Consider the following 26,829-nt stretch of genomic DNA (forward strand, 5'->3'; position numbering starts at 1 on the left):
TCCACTAGATCACTTACATGAACTCTGCTCTACAAAATTGCCAAGAATAAAATATTTTCATCCTGGCTAATACTGAAAATATTTATTATATCACAACTAGATTATAATAACTTCTACTTGTCTTACTAAAATCATCGTTTGTTTCCCGCTGATATTTTGCCTTTGCATTGGAGAAATAATAGCTAAAACTTACACCATTATTTGCCAGTCATGTTTTGAAGCATTTTACTTGGAACCCTGTTAGCTATAACACAGAGAGAGACCTACAGACATTATATAATATGCTCAAAACCACATGTTAGCTACGTGGTAGAGACAGAATGCAAACCCACCTCATCTGGATCCAGGTTCTGTGCTGCTAGAATGCTACTAACTGTTTCTGACAACTTTAATTATTTTTCTGCCACACTGAATCTAAATGGCTTTCAATATGTGTGTGTATGTATATGTATGTATGTGTAAGGTCAGAAACGACAAAATTAGCATCTTACTAAAAGGAACACATTCCCTGTCAAAATTTTCTGTTTATTTCTAGCAACACTGTCTTTTAATATCTGCTTCTGAGGTCTGGTGTAATGTTTTGATTTATAGGATAGTGTGGGTTCATAAAAATGGATTTATATACTAGTAATTTAAGTCATTAGTCAGAAAGACCTTTTCATTTGAGCAGTCAACCTTGCAGTTCTTGTCCTCTTTGTGTTTTACTTCTATTCAGTGTTAGCTGCTGGTAGAGAAGGTCCTTTTTTTTTTTTTTTTTTTTTTTTTTTATGACCTGCTGTTCTTAAAGACTGTCTCTTCTCCATTTTAAGAACATGAACTGGGGAGAAGGGGAGGCTGGGGAGGGTATGGGCATATGATATATGAAATACTTAATGGCTAACAAAACTGATTCTTCCAGGATTCTGAAACGTTTTACTCAAAATATGTGTCTTTTGGTTTTGTTGCTCCGCCCATCTTTCGTTCATCTCTGGATTATTCCATATCCTAGTCCTTGCACACTTGGAGATTCCAGAGATATAAGGAGTTTCCAGATCCACAAACTTGTAGCTCTGAATAGCTCTTCTTCTAACTGCTTAGGTGTACAAGTTTTCTCTTAGTTTAATTTGGGACTTGATGCATGTAAAAGAAAGTCACTGAGTGTTGTTCCCCCTGTGTTTGAGTTTTTTAAAGTCATAGCTGTTTATTCATCTTAACTTGGAAGCGTGTCTTAAACTTTTCCTTTCAGTGCTGGAAGTAACTTTAAGGTAGTCATGAATAAGTCAAGTGAAACTGTTCTTAATTTTTTAATTAGATACAGTTTGGGACTATATCAGATTATTTTGATGCACTGGATAAAGAAGATGAAACAAATAGAAAGAATAGCCAATCAATGTTCCCTGTTCTAAGTGGAGATTTTTTCACTTATGCTGACCGAGACGATCATTACTGGAGTGGCTACTTTACATCCAGACCCTTTTACAAACGAATGGATAGGATATTGGAATCCCATTTAAGGTACATTTACCTTTAGACAGCTACATATATTATTCCCTTCTTTTATGTTTTCATAACCTATTTGTAGAATTTTGAATAAGCATTTATACAATGTTAGGATGTGTTTAATATCATTGTGAAATTTTAATGCAATCAGATATGTCTCCAAACCATAATCAAATTATTACGTGGTAGTAATGTTCTGGAAGTACTAATCTTCTGGAAGGATAAGCAGCTTATGTACTTGATTTTCTGGGAGTTGTATTCTATGTTTTACATTTTTCTGATTAACTACCTATATTTTTTGCAAACCATGATAATATTCAGCAACATCATCGTGTGTCTGCAGGTCAGTAATCTAAATTGATGGAACAGGGATGAGGGTCAAAAGTAGCAAAAAGGATCTCTCAGCGGCCAAAGTGTGGGCGTCAAAGTACATACTCTAAAACTAATGTATTTTATATGTGGGAGAACTTCAGAGACTCCATCTCAGTTCATATTTATTTATTTGAAACACATTTGTACAGGTGTGATGTTCTACTTAGAAGAAGAAAATTTGAAAGAGATGTGAATTGACAGAGACAGAGTGATTGGTTGAAAAAGTACAGTGATATGGAGAAGGCAGAATAGTCAATAGAAAAACAGAAAACACTCTGAACCCACATTATTCAGTAGACTTTTCCATCACTGTCTGATAGAACTTTCTGCAGCGATGGAAATACTCTATTTCTGCACTGTTTAGTGTGGTAGCCACTAGCCACAGGTTACTATAGAGTACTTGAAATCTGACCAGTGTAACTGAGGAACTGAATGCTTAATTTTATTTACTTTTAATTAATTTTAATGTGCATAGCCACATGTGGCTAATGGCTATCATAGTGGAGAGTACAGTTCTAAGTAACTGAGTCTTATGTTTTTGGTAAAGAAGCCACCTCAGGGGAATCTTAAGGCTTTTTCTATGTGTGTGTGTAGCCCAGGAGAGTAGTTTATTTTCATGACGAATTCATTTTCAGTTCAGTTCAAATCATGAATTCATGATGATTAATTTTCATGATGAATCTCAGTATTAAGAATAAAAAGTTGTATCGTATCTGTTCTCTTCTATGTACTGGTGGAAACAATATATTTTGGAAAGCCTTTTATAAAAATTATTAATTTTTTTAACAGTTGTACTTTGGTATAGTAGCATGTGTTTTTATTATTTTTACTGTCATTGTGTTGCTTGTTATCACAAACTAATAGTAACTTTTATTTTAAAAGCCTAACTTTTGACTCTTTTTTTGGGATATTCACAAATGTGCCAGATGTATGCATATTATTGTATTTATAACAAAATAGTTTTTATATATTATAGAGATTTCTGCATTCTTACCCAATAGAATATTAATTAGATATCTGTTAAATTATTTAAACTATCTTTCATAAAAAAAATAGAGCAAGTACTAAGTAACAGAAATTCTTTTGGACCACTGCATGATTTTTTAGTGTCATGTGTTTTTTAGTGACAAAGAGTTATGAACATTGGTTCAGTCTTAATTTATTGGACATAATTAAGGTGTTACTTGAATATATTATTGCTGGTAATATATTTTGAAAATTCTGCTGCTTTAAAATAAGACAATAAGCCTTATGTTAACATGAATTTCAAAGAATAATTAATTTATTTGAAATGTTTATTATCTGATTATGATGGCATTTCATCCTAAACTCATTTGTTATAAAAAGTGTATAAAGTAGAAAAGTATAAAGAATAAAATAGTCTTAAAATACACTTTTTACATTTTGGAATATCTGTATGTATATGTACTCTTTCCAAAACCAGGAATACTTGTAATGGGTATACATGCATATATATACACATACAGTTTTCTTATTTCCAATATAGTGATTCTCATGCCATGAATTTAAGAAGGCTTATAGTTTAAAAGTGGAGATTATCTAGTATCTTTTAATTATTTCAATAATTCAAAGGAATTCTTTTTTTTTAAAGCACTTTGAGTCTCTTCTTTTTCTCAGATGTCTTGATACATTTTCATGCTGCCTTGATTTTTCTTTTCATTGTCTTAACATGTTTGTCATAAAGAACTTTCTTGTATTTTTTTACTCCATCAAGCCATGTCTCTTTTCAAAGAACTTTTTAGAAACCTGTCTTGAACCATGTCCTTGGATAAAAAAATGTAAAGGTGAAAATTGTAAACCCCCATATTCTTGCTCAAAATCTGTTCTTATGCTAAAGTGTTTTATTCTTTAAAATAAATCAGACAGTATGTGATTTATCATTTTTTTTTTTAGATTTATCATCTTTCAGTTTACATTGTTAAATTGTCCATACTTGTTATATGTTATCATTCAGGCTTAGACTAACCCTTGTATCTGAACTATTGGGCCATCATTTTCTGCCTCTCCTTTGCTTGTTAGTCTCCCACTCATGTGACCATGCGTTTCACCACCACCTCTGCTCTTAATGTACATATGTGAGAATAAATGGATTTCTGGTATAGTTCATGATATATGTCTACACTGCTGAGAAGTGACAGAAACACTTAACCAGTTCTATACTGCTTTGAGATGTTTTTTCACTCTGTTCTACATAAACATATCTTGGTGCCAATGGGTATTGGCATCTCTCCCTTAAATCACTGACATGTGTTCTTTGATGACTGAGAATTTAGATGTATTAGGTGGATACCTTGGTGGTTTTATAGAAATGTTTATTGTCAATATCTCTCTTAATTTGATCATACTGAGATTGTGGATTTTTTAAAAACCACATTTGAAATTGTGTCAGTGCCACATATTTTAGGTAGTAAACGAAAATGTTTTGAAGTGAAAATTAATGACTGTTTTATGCTATTAGGGCTGCTGAAATTCTTTACTATTTCGCCCTGAAGCAAGCTCAGCAATACAAGATAAATAAATTTCTTTCATCATCCCATTACGTGGCACTGACAGAAGCCAGAAGGAATTTGGGACTATTTCAACATCATGATGCCATCACAGGAACTGCAAAAGATTGGGTGGTTGTGGATTATGGTACCAGGTAATATAATTATTGAAAAGTGATCTTAAAACAAAATCTTCAAAAATTTTGATTCATAAGCTTTTATCTTTTGATAAATTTTTTAATGTATATCTGACCACATTAATGATATTCCTTGTAAGTATTGCTATGGAACAACCACAAGTTTTTAGAGCCACTAATTTTACAAGAAATCTGTTGGCAAAGTAGTAGCTATCTCAACTTTTTACTGTAGTGCATTTCTGTAAATGGAGTAGTAAGACATTATTATGAAGCAGATCCCATTTTTTCCCAAGTACAGTGAGGTGATTGGGGTTATCTTCTTGACCAAGGAATGAGTATCATATAAATCATAGTTACAATCCAGGAAGGTAAAGAGCTCTACTTCATTATATAGCCATTTAATTTCGTCCTATTTCATATACATTTGTTCTTGCATACCTCATATTTTTAGAGGGACATTGACAAAAAAAGAGTAGGCCTAGAAGCATAGGCAGGAGGTAGAGGAACCTAGAAACTTTGTCGTATGTGGATGATATAATGAACTGGGATGAAAAGGGATAGCCTGGGTATTGATGTCAAAGGCATCTTCAACTCCTAGACGGTCTATCAGATGAATGAGGGAGTGGAAGCTCAGTTTTCATATTGCAGATCAGAAATAGTGAGGACAGGCTTTGGCTCATAGTAGCTGAGGGCTTTGTAAACAGTGCTTCCCAATGATGGAAAGCCTTACCTTTTGTGATAGTGAGATTTCCCTCATCATGCCAGAGTCGAGGCTACCATTCGTTCATATGAGTGCAGAGGAGATTCCGGCATTGCAGGAGGAGTTTTGCCTATTGTTTCACTGTAGGTTAGATTAGTATTTCTTCCAAATCATGCTTTGATAATATTTTAAAATCATTAAAAATGTGCTACAATTTTCTTATAGATTTAAAAAATGAATCTTTTTTTTTCTCGTATGTGAAAAGTGTTATGTAGTACATATAGTCAACATTTAAAAAATTGTTCCACAACTGGTATTGCTAATTGTAATAGGTATTAAATTTTTAGTTACAATATTTTGACTGCCTTTAGAAACTTGGAAAAAATTATTGAAATTTCATTAGTTGAATTTGAGTCCTTAGAAAATATATTCAAGGTAGTATCTTGAATATCTTCTCAGTTTTCTTGTAGCAAATGTATTTGGCATCTGTCTTTTGAGGTTGAGTCAGGCTTAAAATGGAAAACACTCATTAGATGATAATGATGTTATTTCTCTCACAGAAAGCATTTTTGAAAGTAAGGTCAGATACTCCATTTTTCTTTTTCACCTGCTCCTGTCTTCTTGGTATATTAAGAGTTTAAAAGTGAGGCTGCTGAGAATCAGAGTAGAACATAGCTCTTGAGAGGAAATAGAGAAGTCACGCTCCTACCCTGCCTACTTGTTCTCTCTCTGGCTGCCATATTGAAAGAGATTTGGGTACAGGTCACTGAGTTTTTGTTACAGAACATTTTCTGTCTCATAACCTCTCCAGAAGCCTGTCATTAGTTCCTCCATTTGCATGGTATTGCTTTTAGCTTTTAAAAAGCGTCCCCACACAAAACTGCATCTTCGAGAAAAAAGACGCTAATTCTCAAATTGTCCTTGACATTTGTAAATTTGCCTTGTGAGCAGTTCACAGTTCATTGAAAAGTCATAAACAATTATCAAGTCATTAGCACAGACATTTTCAGCAGGAAATTTCAAAACACAAGTTAGAGAAGAGGCAGCTAGTATTGGGTGTTCTCTTGTTCTTGGATTGTTGACTACTTTTTATTCAGATGTTGGCAGAAATGTTTCTATGAACAGGTGAATGAGTTAGTGGTTGCATTTGACTGCTAATAATAGCAAATCTAAACAAAATAAATCCTGTCTTGCTTATTTTTACACCATGTGAAAGAAGTCTGCAGGTCACTGGTTCAGCTATGACAGCTCCATGATGCCATCAGGGCTCCAGACCCTTTTAGCTTCTCTTCTGCCATCTAAGAGGGACTCTTGGAGTCATGCTCTCAACAGTAGATTTTATCATTATAAACTGGAGAGCAAGCATTCATCATGGCATATTTGGAGGTTAATTCTAATCATGGTATCAAAAATGAATTAGACAGGGCAGTACATTTATCTGGATGTTCAGCTTAAAAGTGAATGATGTGGCTGTGTCAAGAAGGAATGGTAATGAAATCAGTTACAGGAAGAGTAAAGTCTGACGGTTCCTAAGTTATAGTAAAGGTAGGTAGGAGATAAAAATGAACAAAGGGTAAGCATTAGTCTCTTAACATGTAAATGAAACTGTTGACTGACAAACATGATGACATCTCCTTTAAACAGAAGCAATGGCAATGAACTAGAGAGCTGTGATTCCTAGAGAGCTAACGTTTCCTGAACTGCTTCATAATATGATAAGGGCATGTTAGGAAGTTAGAGGCTCTGAGAAATCCCACATTGACAAAATGTTGAAACAGAAAATTTTCCTTTCCTGGTTTTCCCAAGCTTGTGTACTGTTTAGCTTTGTTTTATTTTCAACAAAAAAACTGTATACATCTTGTAAAAGCATTTGGGGAATGCTGTACCTGTCTTTAGTGGTCATCTCATAAGAAGACTGCATGTGTTCCTTTAGGACACGAACACCAATTTGTGGCGTTCACTCAGTTTAAATATAATGCAGTATAATACATATAAGGTTTTAGCTGATGGAGAACATGACTTTTATTCTACAGGTTCAGACTGCTTCGTGAAGCTCCATGTAGAGAATAAAAGTAATCTTAGATTGAGGGACTTGTTTTCATAACTAAATTGTATTCATTCATTTATATGGTCTTTTAGTCTGGTGAGAACACTTATTACTATCATGTTAAACATTAGAATAGACTGAGAAATTTAGCTGGATTATGGTCGGAACTCAAATCTGTAAGATTTTAATCCTATGGTTACAGATTTACTGTGTAAATATATTTAATTATTAATCATGATTGCTTACATCTTTGAAGTTAATTTTAATGCTCTGCAAAAATAAGTTATTTCTGATTCTTTCACAAATTTTTTTTGTTGTTGCATGCCAACAAAAATATTTTTAACACATAGATCCAGAATTGCTTCCTGTTTGGGGGAAAATAATATAATCACTCTGCAAACATAACAGATTTATTCTAATGGTTGATTGAAAACATGAATAGCAAAGCTTCACTACAGATTTCTCCAATATAAGTTTACTTAGAGATTCCTGCTTTATAAACCTTTAAAGAAGCAAGATTGAACTTGGAAATAAAAGGCAGGTTCTTTTGCCATATGTAATGCTTCAGCAATAGCTGGTAATGTGCTGAGATTATATTCCAGAATTGATCTGGAATCAGTTGATTCATAAGCATCCCTTTGGTTCCTCGGACATAAATAAATGATTTCAATACAATTAGCGACTTCAATGACAAAGGAAAATAACAAAGACAAAGACAGTTTCATTATATCCAGATCTGTGAAAAACTTCTTTTTTTCTAGTTCTTTTGAACAAGAACATGAAATTAAATTCAGCAAAATATCTATTTGAATTCTATAGGAATTTAAATTCTTTAAATTGTGTAGACTGAATTTTCTTGTGAATGAGTGTTAATCTCTTGTCTTCTTTTATCATTATTTCAATGCTTGTTAATGATTTTTCTAAAGTAAAGTATCAAGTTATTACTTTTTGGTAAAATGCCTTAGAGCTTTTGGGGAGCTCATGCTGGCTAGTCATTATTTGGTATGGTATTCATGGAAAGTATAAGTAGTTTGAATAAGTTTATGTGTTTCAAGTGTGTTCAGAAAGTTTTCTATTTTAAATGAATCCTTGTCAGTGATAACTTCTGATTAACATTTTTTCTAAGTACTCCATTCTAGGTTGAAAAAAAAAAGAACCAATTTGTTGTAGGTTTATTTCATTTTGATTACAGGATGAAGGTAATGGTGGTTTGGCCATAATTAAAGAAACTGAAAATATTGTATACAGATATTTAAATTACTTCTCAGACTAGTAAAATTTTTGGTTCACAGACTCTTTCATTCATTAATGAATTTAAGGAAGATAATTGGACATTCTGCACTGCTGCTTATTTTGAAGGATAAACGCTTCTACGACTCTTATTCGTTTGATACCTTCCTAGAAATGGTTAGTTGATGTCTTCTGTTTTAATAATAAAAGTGTATGATTCTTTTACTCTTAGATTGGAAAATGGAGTGAGAAGCGTAATGCAAAGAGACATTGAAATATAATTATTCCTTTGTACATTATTTGAAAGAAATTATTTGTTACCTGTCACTTTATATAAATTACCTGTGTATTGTTCTTTCTCATAAGTGTATCTGTATTTGATTTATGGTGTGTATTTTATTCTGACTAAATCTAAGCATGAAAAACAATGAATTTATTTCAAGGTCTGGGAAACGTATAGGCTTTTAGAACACATAAGATGATATCGTAAGGTAACTGAACATCATGATTAGTTATTTTCTTAAGTTTCATTAGAAGACCCTTGATATTTGAACTTCTGTAACTTGTTAATCTATTGTTGCTGAACTTCAAGTTGAATTATCCTAAGTTGTCTTCTTGTTTTAGGATGAGTGCAAGGAGTGCTCTGGTCAGTGTGATAGTAGAGCAGTGATTGAGGAATTGAGAGACTAGCTTTTAGTCTCAAACTCTGCACCTAATTGCAGGGCATTAAAAAAAATTACTTAGCATCTGTGAGCCCTCATTCATTTATCTGTAAAATGGGATGATAATATCTGTCTTGGCGTGTTAGGATCAGATAAGCTAAGAAAAACAGATCTTGCTCTGAAACAAAGAACAGGCTAGGAAGAACAGCTGAAAAATGGTTGATTGCAACCCTCTTTACACTTCCACTCAGCAACTCAGATATTTTGAATTATTTATTTATCATTAGAATCAATTGGGAATGACAGGCTTTGAAATTTTACATTTAATTTGAATTTGCACATCTGGAATTGGAGCTATAGCTTCAGTATTTCATGTACTGATGCCTGTAATCAAATAATAATTACATTTTCATATTAAAGTAAAAAATGCAATAAATAGACATACATTTCTTAAGGTTATAAAACATATGACATAAAAGTAAAGTAGTAAAACTTTTTATGGATTTGTCTCTAGAACTCTGATTTATTTGGTTCCTAGATGGAACTACCCATTATGGACTCTAGTCCCTGTATTATACGATATACTTGAAATCAAAATACTTAATACATGCACATACACAAGATGTTGTGTTGAACTTTGAACTTTGAAGGACTTTATGTTGACCTTTGGTAGACTTCATGTAGCTGGAAGGAGGATTTTTTTTTTTCCTATTGTATACTTTTCATGGTTTCTTCAAGGTATTATTACATAGCTAATTCTGAAACTTAAAGTTTTAAAAGTAAAATAAAAATTTCTGTTCATTTTTACAGGATTTGAAACAAAGAGCACAAAGTTCTCTGCCACAGAAAAATGTGATAAGTCTGAGTGCAGAGCCAAGGTAAATACATAATTTCTCCTAAACTTTGATTACCTTTCTGACTTGACTTTTTTGATTTTTATGATTTTATTCTGGACCCAGCATATATTTTAAGGTAGTATTTCATTTAATCAACTTACTAATTTAAAAAATTGGTTTGAAGAAATGGATTTTCTCCCAGGACTGTGTCATGTTCAGTGCTAATAGCTAACACAGTGCTTGATGCATTGATAGCTAAATAAACTATTATAACAGTATTTCTAACAGATACTTCATATGAGATGGTAAATATGTATTATTATAAAAATTACCTTGTATGTATAATATTGATTTTTTTTAAAGTATGCTCTTTCTTGATTAACTTTTTGTTTACTTACCTTGGTTTCATTAATCTATGATCCTACATTTTTAAATGAAAGCAGAAACTTAATTACTATTAGGAGATAAGGGTTTTTACAGTAATTGTCACTGTGCTTGTCAAACTGCCTCATTTTCACACTGTTGATTTACGTTAAAGTAGATGGGAAACATGTTCAATTGACCTAGAAATGGGGCATTTAATTGATGGCTGCCTCTGACTTACAAAGAAATGTCTCACCTCTTGCAAGTTGTAGGATAGAAGAGTAATTGTAAAGTGTAATCCTGACTAAACTTCTTCAGTAAGTAGAGACTTAAAGCATGTAGAGCTTACACCTTAGAACAAGAAGTTCAGTATATTTTAATAATACTAAAGTATCACTAAAGTGATACTAAAGAAACTCTACCTCTCTTGCGGCTAGAAAAAAAGAAGGGATTAATTTGAAAAGAAAGTTTAAGTCTTAAGGTTTAAGTCTTAAAAGCTTGCATATTGCCAGGCCATATTTAGGATGAAAGAATAATGATACTGAAAAAAAAAATCAGTTATAAAGTTACAAAACATTCTCTTTTTCTTAAAATAAGTAATGTTTCAATGCATTTTGGGTTATATGGTTGTTCTTTATATATTGTGTCCCTAAGAAACTGTGGTGTCAGTAAATCTATTCGGCTTTAGAAGTAATCTTCTTATCTATTTTTTTTCTTTTTCTATTTTGGTGGGGGAGGATCTTCTTTTTTCGCTGACTGTTGGAATGACTTAAGCTTGCTATAAGTAATTCTTGCTCTGCCTCCACCCCATGAGTCTCCTGTGGGTACATGTTAGGGTGGGCGGGATGCGGTGGGGATGGGGCCCTAGTGAGTCAAAGGAAAAGATACGCTGTCCTTGCCTTGTCCAGCAGTAAGTGATAATTCGCCTTACGTATGCTGGAGGAAGAAAGTTAGAAGATAGAGGTCTATTAATTAAGGACAAATTATTTTTGAGCTTCAATATTGAAGAATTTTGATAATTTAGACATAGATGGAATTTTTGAGTCTGTTAGTAAAACAATTGCTTTTTGATATTTCTTTTTAAATGGTTTGTATTTAAATCGTGTTCTTCATTGTAATATTATATCTTCACAGTTCTTTTCTACCACATGTCATTGCTGCTGTTTCCATAGTTAGGTGAATTGGGAATGCTTATGATTGTCAGATTCCTATTTTTATCTTTATCGTCTTCTTTGTACTTTAGAGCCTCATGAATAAAACTACTTACGTTTTTGGTTTTTAAAGTCTATATTTTATTTGTTAACCGCAAATTATCTGAGTTATTGATCTTTCAGTAAAATCAGTGAAGATTGGAAGACTGGGTGATGGGCTTTAAAATGGAAGAATTTGATAGTTTTACTTTGTAGGTACTGCAAGTTAAATAATCACCTGTACTTCTCAGTGTTTAAATTGGCAGTTTCAAAAGAATGGCCATGACTCAGTCTTCTATTCTTTGTGAGTCTTCTGTGATGCTCTAAGGCTTAGCTTTACTTTGAATATAAGTGTAATTCTTATTTGAACAACATATTAATCTAAACGAAACCTCTATCCTCAGTAGAGAGATGTCTTCTCCAGGAGGATTAAAAATTGGTTCCTGTGGGTGGAGGTTTGAAAAAAACTTATTTTTTTTAATGTGCAAAGCACAGATACAGTACATAATAGTACATAACAGATACACGTTTTATGTGTAGTATTAAAATTGTGTGGAGGGGTGATTAGACTTGAAGGAGGTTATAATGAAAAAAGGTTGAGGAACACTGGTCTAAACCCATATAGTTTAAATAATACTTGTAAATGAATTTGATCATGCTATTAGTTATAGCTAGAACCTACCATGATTTAGTTTGTGAGTATTTAAAAAGTAGTCCATAACCGGCTGAAAGTAACAGTACATGTCAACGTGCTAAGGTTACGTGAGCTATATAGTGTATGCATTCATAGTCTTTGTACAGAGAGCAGGTATAATTAAGAATTAAAAGTTTAGGGCATCTTGAACAAATCATAATTGTCTAGGCTTAAATAATCCTTAAATGTACAAGGATGTTTCTGTTTCTCTCTACATTCACAATTGCCTAAGGAAACCAACTATAAGGACGCTTGATACAAAGTCTTACAGGATTAGGGGCTTAGAGGACTCTGAAGATTGAAGGTGAAAGTCTGAGACAGGGAAAGGGATTTCAGACTTCTTTCCGTATTCTATCTATTCAGGCAGCACAGGATTAAATGTTGCCACAGCACAGATCTGCAAGCCATGTGGTTTGACAATGTATAAAGGAACTTTTTTTTAAAGGGGGATAATTCGAAATGCCACCAAGTATGTAATCAAAATTACATTGAGATGGCTTCTGTAAATCTGAAAATTTAATTTTTCAAGTAGTAAATTTTTTAGTTTGAGAGTGATTTATTCAAACCACTATGACAGATTTACCTGTAAGTGCTTTTGATTTTTAGCAAGGTATTTATTGGTCAGGAATCCTACATGTCTTCCTTTTGGCCAGAAAAAGAAGGAATTAACTTGAAAAGAAACCATTAACCATATGGAGACACAAAGGATGTCAGTGTTTTCTAGGCTTGGGTGATTTCAGGGTATCAGCCAGATATGAAAAGGACAGAATTCCAGAAAAGGCACTGGATAGCCCTACTGCTATTCACTTGTTAAGTGGCCTCTCTGCCCCTCTAATTTAATTTCCTCTCGTTTTCTCCATACTTGCTTTTCTTTTGGATTCTAATCTTGATTGAGAGTGTTGTTCTCTTTTTAGCTGTCGAGGTTCTGAAACCCTAGAATCCATTTTGACTGCTGTCTTTTCTTACTTGTTAAGTGTCATCAGTTAGAGAGTCTCGGGCTTTACCTTTACTCACCTCTGACATCCACTCTTTCCTCTCTTCCTTTTACTTTTGGTTTTAAGCCATACTTTAGATATTGCTTGAACAATGCAGTGGATTCTTGCCCTGAGGCCTTTCTCTGTGCCCTTAATTTACTAACTATAATTTATGTAGTTACCCGAGGAATTACTCAAAGCAGGAAATGGCAAGGCTTCTTAGGACCTAGACTTGGATGTCCTAGAAGGTCACTTCCAGTACATTCTGTTAGTCAAGCAAGTCACTAAGGTCAGCCAGGATATAAGGGAGAGGAATTATTGATGTGAGGAGCATATGCAGGAAGCAAAGGCAGATACCTTTGGAGACTGCCTACCCACAGTTCACCACTGGCCACCACAATTCACATGCCTTTCATGTGCAAAGGGAAATAAACTCACCCTCCTCCCAAGATACCCAAAGTCTTATCCCACTGTGATACTGGCCCCAATTTTCCATCTGAATCAGGTCCAACATGGCTCAGTTATATGGCTGAGAATTAGTGTTGGCTTACTTCTGCCAGCATAATTATTTGAAGTTAATCACGATAAATTGTAAACTCCTTGAGGGTAGAAACTATTTCTTTCATTAATTTCTACCACTGTGCCTGTGGTATGATATTCAACATAGTAGGAATTCAATAAAGATTTGTTGAAATACATTTAATTACTGATTGAAGAGAATATTAAGCTTTAGACACCAGCTATGCGTAGAATGTGATTCACATTCTATGTGAAAACATGGTATCCTGGTATATATTCTCCCCAGTTAGTTCTTTCACCTAATATTTGAAAATTGGATTCCAGAAGGATTCTCAATCCACTAAATACTAATATAAATAAAAATAAACAGTGATTCAGTAGAGCTTTGAATTTGCTCAGCATTTGGACAACTGCTCATTTGAGATTTTATAGTTTCATACCATGAGTCTTGAAAAATTTGGGGTTGCATCTCAGCATCATTGCAGTCTCATAGAATTAACTTTACTGGGATTTCATTCTTGGGGGCTCTTCAGAATGAGTGAGTTCGAAAGATATTCCCAAATACTTTTTTGTTGTTAACATGGAGTATTCCTCTTATTCTACATTTTGTATTTTTAATATTGTTATGAGAAACAGTTTTTCTGGTAGTAATTATCTACTAATGTAATAGGATTCAAGGCTTTAGATCATTTTCTTATTGGTCACTATGTCATCAGGCTGTTTTTATACTAAGTCATAATGTATCTAAGAAAGGATGTAATAGCTTTACCAGTTGTTTAAACGTAAGTTTTAAGTGAAGAAACCAAGTTTACAGCCTGATTTTTATTGTCTGGAATATTGACTGTTTTTCTTTGGGGGAGGTGGAAAAGTGTTAGCAGTGATAATTAGTGGAAGAACTGTGTTTGTTGCTCATGGATTATAATGGTTTAAGCTCAAGTCTTGTCATGGACTAGAAACTAGTATAGAAATGTCTTCACAATAGTTAGCAAAAAAATAAATATATATAAGGAAGAAGACTGAGGGTTTTCTTTCTTGAAAATAGTGGGCTGCATTTTAAAATTATCCAAAGGATATTCAAGCTGATAAAAGAATACATGATTTGACTAGGATTTGATACTGAACCTTCCAAAGGTTCTATTACTTGGAGAGCAGCCCAAATGTTTCTTCCTTTGAAAGCTGGTTTATAACTTCTCTTTTAATGGGAGAGTTCTTAACTGACAGTACTAGAGACTCCTAAAAATAACTGAGCTATTCTAGTCTAGGTCTATCTGGGTGTTAATAGTATAGTCCATTTATGGACTAATGCTCATTACTGGACTTGAAAGATAAGTTCCTAAACTCTCCTCTGAGATGCTTTTCTACTTAAGTATTAATTGCTTGTTAGAGGCGTTTGTGTATTTTCATCTACATTCTCAGTGAATTGTGTTTTGTTAACTTTGACTCTTTCAACGTATGGAGTGAATAGTTCTCTGATTATCCAGAAAACGTGTCAGCCTGTTTGTAATCTGGGATATTTTTAGGGAGAGTGTTTTACCCAAAAGACTGAGTGGTATATAGGACATTATTTAAACAATCAAAAATTTCTTAGGAAATAGGAGATAGCTTCCACATGATACATTAGTCAATTTTATGTTAAAAGATCTTTGTCCTAGTGGTTGGAACTAGTTTTGAAACAGTCATGTCTGGCTGGCAACATAAAATAATCTTATCTGGAGTTTGCTGGTCTAAGTTAGTCATTCACAGGCTTGCTTTTTGCCTGTTTTTTTCAGGGAAATACAAAGGTCTTTGGGAGAGAGAATAGGAGGAAAGGCTCCACTTTTCCCACACTGGTCTCCCCACCCTTAATATTTCTATTTGTTTTATTATGTCAGGAGTGATGAGTATTAATTCCTGAAATTTCAACCCCACATTGACTTAGATGAAATAACACCTATTACATATATATAATATTTATATACATTTAAATTTATATATATTTATATATGTTAATATTTACATTTATAATATATTTATATTTTATATATTTACAATATATATTTTATATTTTTATGTATTTATTATATATATATTTATAATTTTTTTTAATGTTGACACTGTGATTTTATATGCTGGCTGACTAGGAACCCAGAGACTGACTCTCTCAATTTCTTATTAAAACTCATGAAAACAGAAGATGATGAACAATGAGAGGAGCATCAAAACCTAAAATGCAGTCGAAGGTACCCACAAACTGCAAAGCCGATCGAACTAGACTAAAAAATGCAGTTAATTACTCACTGACCAATGAGAAACAATTAGAAATAAAAACAGTATACAGGTCTCTAAAAGCGGTATAGAGACTGATTCCTTTGCCTTTCTATAACGTCTAGCCCCACTTCCACCCCCAACACCCAGGCTTTGAAAAGACTAAGAAGAACAACTTATTTCTTAAAATAAATTATTACAGAGACCAGAAAAAAAATTTTTTTTAACTCTGTGGAATTCTCAAAACGTTTGATTCGTTATCTCAAAGAAATATGAAACCAAAGTGGAAAGTTGTAATGAAAAGATGGCAAGATGCTGTGGAAAGGGGGAGGTGTGAAATAAGGAAAGATTATTAGGCGACAATAACAGCATCCATTCGTGATACTGCAGAGTGGAGCTGCCATTATGAAAGAGCGTATCAGTGACATGAAAAAAGGGAGATGCTTTTCAAGAATGCAGAGAAAAGAGAGATGAGTGGAAACAATGAGAAAGAAGATGATAGGTATAGCAGATAAAATTTCAACAAAAGAATTATAGATTTTCTTTAGTCAAAAAATGGAGCAGAAGCAATGATCAAAGATACAATGGAAAGTTTTCTGAGCTGAGAAGGCCTTGCTTTATAGATGAAAGGGGCTAAGTTGTCGGTAATATAAATGAAAAGAGTCACCTTAGTACATCTTGGTAACTTACTTCAATTAAAAGGAAAAGGACATCTGGTCAAAGTTCCCAGGCAGAAAGACAGATATTGTGTAATGTGGAACAAAAGCTAGACTGACTTAGGTTTTCTTCCCTGTAACAAGAAGACTATGGAGTTTAGAAATCATTTTATGCTCAAAGTTATCTTTCATAGGTGAAGACAACAAAAAGACAGTTTCAAATATGAAAACACTTACAAAGCATACCACAGGCACTCTTTTCTTCTTTTTAAAAGGAAGTTTTTAAAATGTTCTTGATAAAGTCAATTCACTTTACTGATAAATGAATCAAAATTAAGAAGGCTTTGGAAATAACTAGCTCTAGTGGAAATCTAAAATGTTTTTGCAGATTTGATTGCCAAACTAGAAGTAGAAATTTCCATCTAGTTTTGGTAGAACTTTTGTAAAGTAAAGATAGTTTACTAATGGTAGTGTTGACCTGTAGTTCAGGTTATGTTAACATCTGAAAGAGGTAAAGAGACAGGAGCAGATAGGAAATCTTAAAAAATAGTTGTTTTGCCTCAGGAAGGTTTAAAAGATAGAAGTTGCTGGTGAGAGTGATATTTCATTCTCGTTGGCTTCATTTATTGTCAGTGTACTATTAACTCTCCAAATGGACATCCCTGCTGAGAAGTCCCTGGAGCTGACACACGCCCACAGGCCATGTGGGTAGCTCCACTGAGAAGGCCCACTCACGCCTTCATCTCAATGTGTTTAAAATTGAGCTCCACCCTCCTTGAACCTGTTCGTGGTCTCAAGCTCTTTTTGTAAAATTTTAGCATCGTTATCCAGTTCCCAGGCCAGAAAGCTGTGTCTCAGCTTCAGAGTGATCATACATTCTAGTTTTTTATTAGTGTTCCCTTTCACTCTCAAAAAGATATTTATTTGGACAATAAATTATAGGATTACCCTGATCATTGTTGTCTCTTCTCCAAACAAACACCAAGTCTTTTCATTCTATTTCTTAAATGTATCTCAATTTTGTCCACTTTCCTCAGGGCCACTATGCTACTTCAGGCTGCTGCTCTCTTTCCCCTGCATGGTTATGACAACCCTGTGACAGATGTCCCTGCCTCATACATTTGTAGGAGGAATTAAGTAAGATTATGCATGTGAACTTAATTATGGGATCTAGCACTTAGGAGGCATGTGACAAATATGAGCAATGATGTTGTAACTCCCCTGCTCAAGACCCTTCTTTTCTCCATTGCCCTAAGGAAAAACTCCCAGAGTCTTTAACAGGGCTTATGTGTCTGCATTTTAGTTTCTCTTGCATTACACACATCACCCTAGCCAATACCATGCACTCCAGCCCTTCAACAGCTGTCAGTTCTTTGACTTGCTGTATTCTCTCTTCCTTGTAGACCTTTGCTGCCTGAAAAACAAAACAAAACAAAAACCTCCTGCCTCACCTCCAAACACACAGAGGCACACATACACACACACAACTTGCCTGATTAATTCCTGGTTGTCTGTTAGGACTCAGCTTGGGTATTTCATCCTCTGGAATCTGTCCCTGATATCCTTGAGTCTTATATGCTCTCATGGGGCTATGTCTTGACTCACTATTGTCTCACTTACCACATGTGTAATATTTCTCTGAAGAGACTTGCTATAAACCTCGTGAAGTCATGGGCTGACTCATTCATCATTCAAACATGGCACCTAGCAATCTTTCAGAAAAGTGACCTAGTAATACGTGCCAGGAGTATTTGAATTGGGCATTACAATGGAAGAAATCTGTCCTGCAGAAATAATCATATATAGAGATGAAGAGAACTGTGGGCAAGGATATGTCTCTTGGCTTTATCATGTGAACAAGTATTTTAAAAGACTTCAATTTTCATCACCAACAACCATCAATGAATTGGTGAAATATTCTATGTTCATAAAGTTCTAATAAATTTTTTAAACATGCCAAATTAGCATTCTTCTTGTAATAAAAATAGCATAGAATTGGTAAATTTTGAAGTTTTAGCATTTTTAGTAAGACCTGCCTTCCAAGTCCCATGGAGAATAGGAAGATGACTTGTTTGAATTAAAGTTGTTATTGAGTCAAATAAGGAAGAAGTGCTTGGCACATAGGAGTTGTTTGCCAAATTGTTAACTAAAAATTGAAATGGAGAGGGTGACACTTAGGAGAAAGAAGTTATGTGTAATATTTGATAGGCAGTTAAGGACTTGTTTAAAAATAAACAACCCTTTAAGGAAAAGCATGTCTATGGTGATGAATCTTTATGGGAAAATTTTTACTTTAGGAGATTCATCTTACATTCAGTGTTCTCTTCTTTTAAGATTAAATTTTGGTCACTTGTTGGCTTCCCTATGTTACCCAGTATTATCTCTTGTGTGTTTAGTGTTTTACTTCGGATTGCATTCAAATGCCTATAACAAAAACCTCTTAAATTTGCAAGAAAGCAGTTAATTTTTCTTATGTACAAGTTTTGATGTAGGTAGTCCAGAACTCATGATAGGTCTCATGGGGTCATTAAAGGACCAGGCCCCTTTTACCTTTCAGCTCTGCCATCCTTAGCCTGTGGCTGTTGTCTTCATGGTCTCAAGACTGTACCTGCTTCTCCAGGCATTGCATCTGTGTTCCAGCCAGGAATGCAGAGGGAGCAAAGGACAGAAGTTGTGCCAGTTGAGTCTGCTGATTTTTATTTAATTGGTGATATAATAACTTTCCAGGAAGCTCTACTTACTGAATTCTAGTTACATTTCATTGACCAGAACTATGTCACATGGCCACCCCAAGCATGGGGAATCAGGGTTTTTTGTTTGCTTTGCTTTTTTTTTTTTTTTAAAGCTAAGATTGTTGTCATCCCTAATAAACTTGGGTTTCTTTCTATAAAGTAAAATAAGAATGGCTATTGGGTAAGCAGCTAGCAGCATCTACTCTCATTAAGTCATTAACTAAATCACCTACCATATAATCTGATCATTGGCTACTTTTTCCTGACACCTTAAGCTCAGACTGGAGTTACATTCTGTATACTGTAGAAACAGATCTGTGTTGAATAAATCAGTTCTGGGTACTAGAAGCTTCTTAAAAACTTGTCCTCGAACTTTCATATCAAAAATCATATCAAACACTTAACAATTATTAAAATGAGAAACTATTACAACTATTAAACATAGAAAAACCATATCAAACACTTAGAACTATTAAAGAAACAGATTTTGTTTCTTCCAGTGCCAAAACATAATGGGTATTACAAAATTAAGAACTGGGAGAGAGAGGGTAACATCTCCTAAAATAGGAGGCTATATGTCCTTTTGGAATTTGGGGTTTTCACATATTAAGAAAATATAGTATTCTTAAACATTTACTATTCCTTAGTGACCTGCTAAAGACCATGTTATATACTTTCTCCTTGGTTTGATCAGCCATTCAGTGCCAGACATACTTTGCGTTCCTGCCCTGTGTAGCACTGTGCTGGGATGTGTACACATTTTCTTTCCTCTTTGATTTCTTGGTTTTTTCTTGCTCAGAATCTGCACAGGTAAGGTATCTTCTGTAGGTAGTCTGTGACTCAGAGTGCTGTATATCCTCTAAATACAAGTCCTTAATCTTTTGTGAAATCTTCAGAATTTTTTAAATTTTAGGAACGAACGTAATACGCATATGTGGCATATTACCTAATACTTCAGATTGTGAGGCAGGACTCATCAAATATTTTAAAATTTCTCAATATTCAGCTCAAGGGGAATAAATAATTATATATAGCTTCATGTCAGTTCAGTTTAGGTTTTGCCTCCAAATGAGTTTTGAAAAATCTTGAAGACCTGTAGAGTAGTGGTTTGGAAGAATGATGAAATTGTTTAACGTATTTAGCAAGTTCCCCAATAAAGACACAGTACAGCAGAAACCATCATGACTCTTCCAGATGGCGCTGGATTATTACCAGCATGCCTGAGTGCCTGAACTCATCCTCTCTGTCCTCATTCCCACTCGTTTGAAAAGTCTGTTGGAGAATGTCTCTCAAGAAGTCTCTGCAAGTTGAGTGGTGCTGACTCTCCACATTTCTGTACCACGTTCCGTAACCACAGAAGTTTTTAGGTGTTGACTTTTCGCCTTCACAGGAAACCTTCCCTGACTCTATTGAGTGCTCTAGCTTCTTGATTATACTCCAAGCTTCCTCATTATCACGATTCAAAAAAAAATTTCTTATTCCATTCTTATACCTCCTGAAATAATAATTTTTATAATTCTTTATTAGACAGTGTAAAATTTATGATAGACCAATTTAAATAATAAAATCATACATTATTACATACATGTTTTTACTGCTGTTTAGAAGTTTGAAGAAAATGCTTATCAGGAGGCTACTATCAATATCACATATTGATTTTTAAGTGATTTATAATGTGGGGTTTGTCTCCTTAGTGCTTTCAGGGCATGGTATCCTAAGTTCTTCTTTTTTATATGAGCTTGAACAGTTCAAGTTCTTACCAGGCCCTTATAATTAATCTGCTGTGATTTTTGTTCTAGTTACAAAATTATTTTAGATTTATTAGACTTAGGTTTTCTTTGTGAAAGTGGTTAAACAGACTGCATTTTAAATGATGGCTTAAAATTTTATTTCTTTAAAAGCAATGGCAAAGTAGTTATGTGTTCAGTGAACACCTGCTAAATTGCCTGGTTTGTCTATGTTTTAATTGCCTTTTTATTGCTTATACTTTAAATCAGACTTTATTAACTAGCTATATGGTTCTAGTTGATTGTTGCCAGATTATTATACATAGTGAATTAAGTTTACACTGGGTGTTTTATTTGTGTGGTTTGTCTAATGAAATTGGAGTGATTTTGCTCATTGCTTATGATATCTTACAAGTACTCCATCAAGGACCATATGGAATCAGGAAAGTGCAGAAGATGGGAAGGAATATGTGCCTCTATATGTAGGATTATGATGTTATTTTGATACCTTACAATATGAAGGCAGAGTTATGGGGACTACCACCTATAGTCTAGGAAGGACTATAATAATTTCCAGTTAAAATATTTGGAAATATGTAACTGTAGAATCTAACAAAAATTTTGGAAAGGAGGTGAAATAGTGTCAAAGAAGAGCTGGCATAAGTTTTGGTCTATCTGTCAGATAATGCAAATTTTAAATGATTCTGTTCTGTTATTGTTGGAGTTATGTAATGCACTGTGTGAAAGGGTTAAAGTAAATTAAATATCTAGAATATGAGTGACTTATTTAAGTGATTTGTATTGGGGTGGGGAGAATAAATGATTATATGAGATCAATTCCTTAGTTTATTTTTTCTAGTTTTGTGCACATTTAGTCCTCTGTCCTCTCTCTTCTTTTCCTCCCAGTGTCCATCATGTCTTCTGAAATTGCTAACTCAAAGCTAATTAACTCAGAGCAGTTCAGAGCGCAGACTGAAGTGATGTGGCATTATTTCAAGTCTTCCATTCTTCTGAACCGGATTTTTTTTCCTTCTAAATGCAGATTAATAAACCGTGCACTACAAGAGGAACAAGGAAAAGGATTTTAGTGAAGGTATCCTGATCCTGAAAAAGTCAGGGAGGGCTTCAAGCCCATCTTGGACTTCAGAACACTTCACAACTTTGTGGTAAAAGAAAAATTTTAAATAGAAACTTTGGACTTATTTATTTCATCCTTATTTAGAGAGTAGCTTTATTTTATTTTTTAGGCAAGAAAGTTAAATGTGAAATTGGGTTAATTTTCAAGCTAAAACATACTTGGGTTTTAGATTTTTGTTATTTGATAGGTACTTAAGATATACTCCAAGTTCTGTAGGTAGTTGGATGGCTTGTGTGTTTTCCTTCGAAACGTGTTCTTTATCCCTTGTGACATCATATTCGTCTTCACTGTGAGTGATGTTTTTTCTAGTGTTTTGTATTTTCTTCGGTCAGTTCATTGGATTGTAGAGTGTCTTTCCCAGAACCAATATTGTGTCTGAAGTGTTTTGAAAATTGAGTGGTTTGTGCTTTGCTGTTTTCATATTTTCAACTCTTACATGGCTCATGAGCATGACGAGATGCTGCACAAATAAAAAGTCGTTGTTTTCTCTTCACCTGAAAACCTTATACAAGATAGATTTCACTTGTTGACAAAGATATATAAGGTGAATACAAGCGTATTTGCCATTTTTGTCTTTAGCAACAAAACAATCTTATATTGCTGCACTAACTTCTTAAGATCTCTTTATTTGTGAAAATCAGCCTGTTTATGTACTATGTGTTCCTCTAAAGTTATGGTGTTACAGTCATGGGAAAAATGAAATTTCCTTCTAGTAGATGAAAATTACATTTTGATTGAACATCATTCCTTACGCAGTCACCCATAAATATGTCTTTCACTGTCTTTTCAGAAAATAGCTACAGATGTGATTTCTGAACTGACAAGAAAATAGAACATCTTAATGTTTTAGGTAAAACAGATGGTATTTTTGTTTTAGGCAAAATTCTCGGAGGGAAGGCAGCTTAATTGGTGACAAGACTCTTGGGGTCAGCCAAATTATGTACAATTTTTGTGTCTGTTTCTTTTTATTGCTTTAGTATCAAAAGTTTTAGAAGAGTTGGAAAGGAATATTTATCCTTTTTATTAACTTGCTGTTTTCCGTTATGCACTGGAAATAGTTGTAAGATTTTCCAAGCATATTCAGTTTATAAAACTTAATTAAATTGCATGTGGATTCTACTTTGATTATGGTTTCATTTATGCTTTTAGTAATGCTTTTCTCAGTGTGGGAAAGCCTGAAATATGTAGTTGTACTTTTGAGGAGTTAACACTTCAATTTATAGTACTGAGTTGCATTTGCAGCTGTAAATTCTAATAACACTTGTGATACCAACTCTTTTGTTTCCATACCATTGAGCTTTGGGCAGATCTCACTGTAAGATGCCTGGAGAGAACACAGTATTGTGAAGGGAGCTGTGAACTGAGAGTCGGAGGGCTCATTCTAGTCCCTTTTCTGTTGCTAACCAGCTTTTTTTTTTTTTTTTTTTTTTGAAATGTTGGTTCTATTGGCTATATGTCTTGGGAGAGAGGAGTTGAAGTAGGTGATCCCCCAGGGTTACATCCAGTTGACATTTAGTTTTCTTGTCTGTTAAAACACAAATCATTTATCAAGCATTCATTTGGATAAACACTGGGAAAGGAAGTTTGGGGGTAGAAAGCTCAACTCCAGAAAAAAAACCCAACTTTGCCCAATATCTGCAACATAGGGTAAGGAAACTATTTTCCAAAATATCACCAGTATTACAAAATGAAGACCAGTTATATAGCAGTTCCTTTCCCACGACCCCTTATAAAAAGTAGGCAGTCGCTGAAAGATCTGCTTGTATTGTCATCAGAGCAGCTGAGAGAACTAGCGTCAGCTTGGTCACCACATAGAAGATCTCTGTACCCCCGTCCTGCTGCTGTAGGTGGTTGGTCGGGACTTTCGGAGCGAAGGCGGTTTGCTAGAGTAGAGGTAAGGGCTCACTGAAGCAGCGTTCGGAGAGCCTTGCGAGGATGGAACTCGGGTGCGACTCTGAGTGCTGCAGGTAGAGCATCGGAGCTTCCAGCACGTACACGCTGAGTTCTGTGCCCACCAGAGAAGAGCAGGGGCACCTTCCCTGCCTCCAAGATGCGTCGGAGACTGACTGAGGTTGAATCCTGGCTCTACCACTTAAATGGCTGTGAAATGTGAGCAGGATAACAAACCAATCTCACATTATAAAATGGGCATAATTTTCAGACTTCGTAAGTTGGCTGTGAAACCAAGAGGAATTAATTCAAGTAAAACACATACTGTATACTAGGCACCGTTCTAAAGACTCATCAAGTACTAGCTGTTTGGTATTATTGTCATTGTTATTATCTCTATTAACATCTGAAAAACTGACTACCATCTACCAAGTCACGTTTGAGTTAAAAATAGAAATAGCAAAAATATTCTCTTGAGATACAGTTTCATTTTTGATTTACTGCTTTGCCTGTTAGTATTATAAGCAAACATAATTCTCTACTCAAAGTAATGTTTTTTAACATATAATATTTACTTAATAATTGCCTACTTCTCATCTAAACTAAGAACTCTTATTGGTAGTGTTCGATGCAGTTCTTGGATTTAGTAAGGTATTTCAGAAATCAAATACTTAGTTGACAACAGCAGCTTTAGGTGCTGCTACCACCTTGCTGTTCCATGAAGGGCATCTTGACACTGGATTCAGTCACCCATGCAGTGCACGTGTTCACTTTCCTTTTGAATCTTGTCCTTGGGCAAATGACTCTCCACGGGATGATCGATTCATAATGTTTTTGTCTATGAATTTTAAGTTATTTCTCCTAAATGTGGGGAAAGATGGTGAAATAAACTTCCATGTGTTAGGAGGTTCAGGTAGCATTTACGCACTACTGTATTCAAGTACAATCCTAACTTTTATTGCTGAGATGAAAGAGCTTTCCGTTCCTCGGTGTTGATTTTTTTTTCTTCTTCAATGAGAGTGTATTTGCTATTTAATCAACTGGAAGCTTCCAGAAAACATCATTTAAAAAATTTTCCCCTTGCAAATATAAATTCCAGTATCTGGTCACTGAAGATAAGTAGGATTGTTATTGTGTAATTTCTAGGGAGATTTTTATGGGAAAACAGTTGCATGTTTGCCTATTTCTAGGAATAGAAAGGTGTTAAGCTGGGAGGCCTTGGAAGGTATATGAAAAAAATCTTATGCGTGTGTGCATTTCTTCAGTGAATGGTGTCTGTATAAGGTATTTAAAGGTCAGGAAATAATTAGAATTTTAAAAGATTAAGAATAAGCACCTTGGTCAGTGTAAGGGACTGTCAGTCACTTGCTTTTCAAGAAGTACAGGTTTGGGGTGTTTCTCCTTGTCATTAGCTGTGGGCACTTGCACGGGGGCATTGGACGTCTGGGCTCCTGAGACCGTGTAGCCAGCAGATGGGGAAGTGGGAGAAAGTACTCTCTGGGAGAGCGGGTCTGGGGTCTAGACCACTTCACTGCTACCTTTGCCTGGACCCAGGTCTACGGACCCCAAGCCATTCTCACTGTTCTTTGCCCACCCACACCCCTGTCCCCTTTTTCAGAGCTCAAGATTTTCTCTTCTGTGTTTGGTGTCCGTTGTGATATGAAACCAGAGCTTAGCAGTCATTTTCAGGAGGAACAGTGTAGCCTGCTATATCCGTTTCCTATTGCTGCTCTAACGAATTACCGCAAACTTAGTCCCTTTAAAAACCACAAGTTTATTACCATATAGTTTTGGAAGTCAGAAATCCACAGTCAGTTTCCCCGGGCTGACAAAGTGTTGGCAGGGCTGGTTTCTTCTGGAGGCTCCGAGGGGAGAGGGTTGCTTTGCCTGTTTCATCTTCTTAGGTCACCTGTGTCGCTTGCCCTGTGGCCCCTCTGCATATTCCAACCTCCTGCTTCTGTTGTCACACGGCCACCTTCTCTTTTGGACTTTCCAGTCTCTCTCTTCTAAGGACCCTTGTGATTATATTGGGCCCACTTGGCTCATCCAGGGAAACTCCCCATCCCAAGACCCTTAATCTAATCACACTGCAGAGTCTCTGTTGTCATGTAAGGTAACATAGCCATAGGTTTGGGGATGAGGATGTGGACATCATTGTGGGGAAATTCTTCTGCCTCCCATACCTGGAAACCTAGTTTTTATATTTCCAGTGGACAAGTAGATCCTGAGTCTTCGATAGTTAAATTAGCAGCATCAGGGTAAATCTATGTAGATGTTTCTCAGGCACTTCAAATTCAAGAAGTCTAATCCCAGATTTATCACCTTCATCTCGAAACCGCCTCCCACCACCCATCCTTAGGTGTTCAGTCTTGGTTAGTGGCACCACCATATCTATCTCATCCTAACTGGAAACCAGGAATTACAGACTTTTCCTTCTGGTTTATTCAGCCTTGTACAAGGAATCCCCAAATCCTATCGGTAAGAATTCCTACCTGTTTCTCAGATTTGTTCCTCTTTTTGTACTTCGGCCACTCCTGTAATTTAGGTTTTCACCTTTGCTACCTGGGCTATTGTAGCTGTCTGCTTGGTCTTCCTCCTTTGAGTCTTGACTCCTTAAATCCTTCCTCTACTTGGCAACTAGAAGTGTCTGTCAGAAATGAATCTGACCACGTTACACCCTCTAGTCAATCCCCATAACCTGTGTAATAAGGTCTCAGCAGTTTGTAATGACT

General features: G+C 34.9%; 1 protein-coding gene across 1 annotated transcript in view; it reads left to right on the forward strand.

Moving 5' to 3' along the window:
• Positions 1 to 26,829, forward strand: part of MAN2A1 (mannosidase alpha class 2A member 1) — a 152,408-nt gene that overhangs the window by 72,976 nt on the left and 52,603 nt on the right. The window contains 4 exon segments of the mRNA XM_006177116.3: positions 1,292 to 1,494; positions 4,331 to 4,513; positions 8,535 to 8,649; positions 9,945 to 10,012. Coding sequence (XP_006177178.1) covers positions 1,292 to 1,494; positions 4,331 to 4,513; positions 8,535 to 8,649; positions 9,945 to 10,012 — 569 coding nt within the window.

The sequence above is a fragment of the Camelus ferus genome, chromosome 3 (genome assembly GCF_009834535.1).
Source record: "Camelus ferus isolate YT-003-E chromosome 3, BCGSAC_Cfer_1.0, whole genome shotgun sequence".
In the NCBI taxonomy this organism is placed as follows: Eukaryota; Metazoa; Chordata; class Mammalia; order Artiodactyla; family Camelidae; genus Camelus; species Camelus ferus.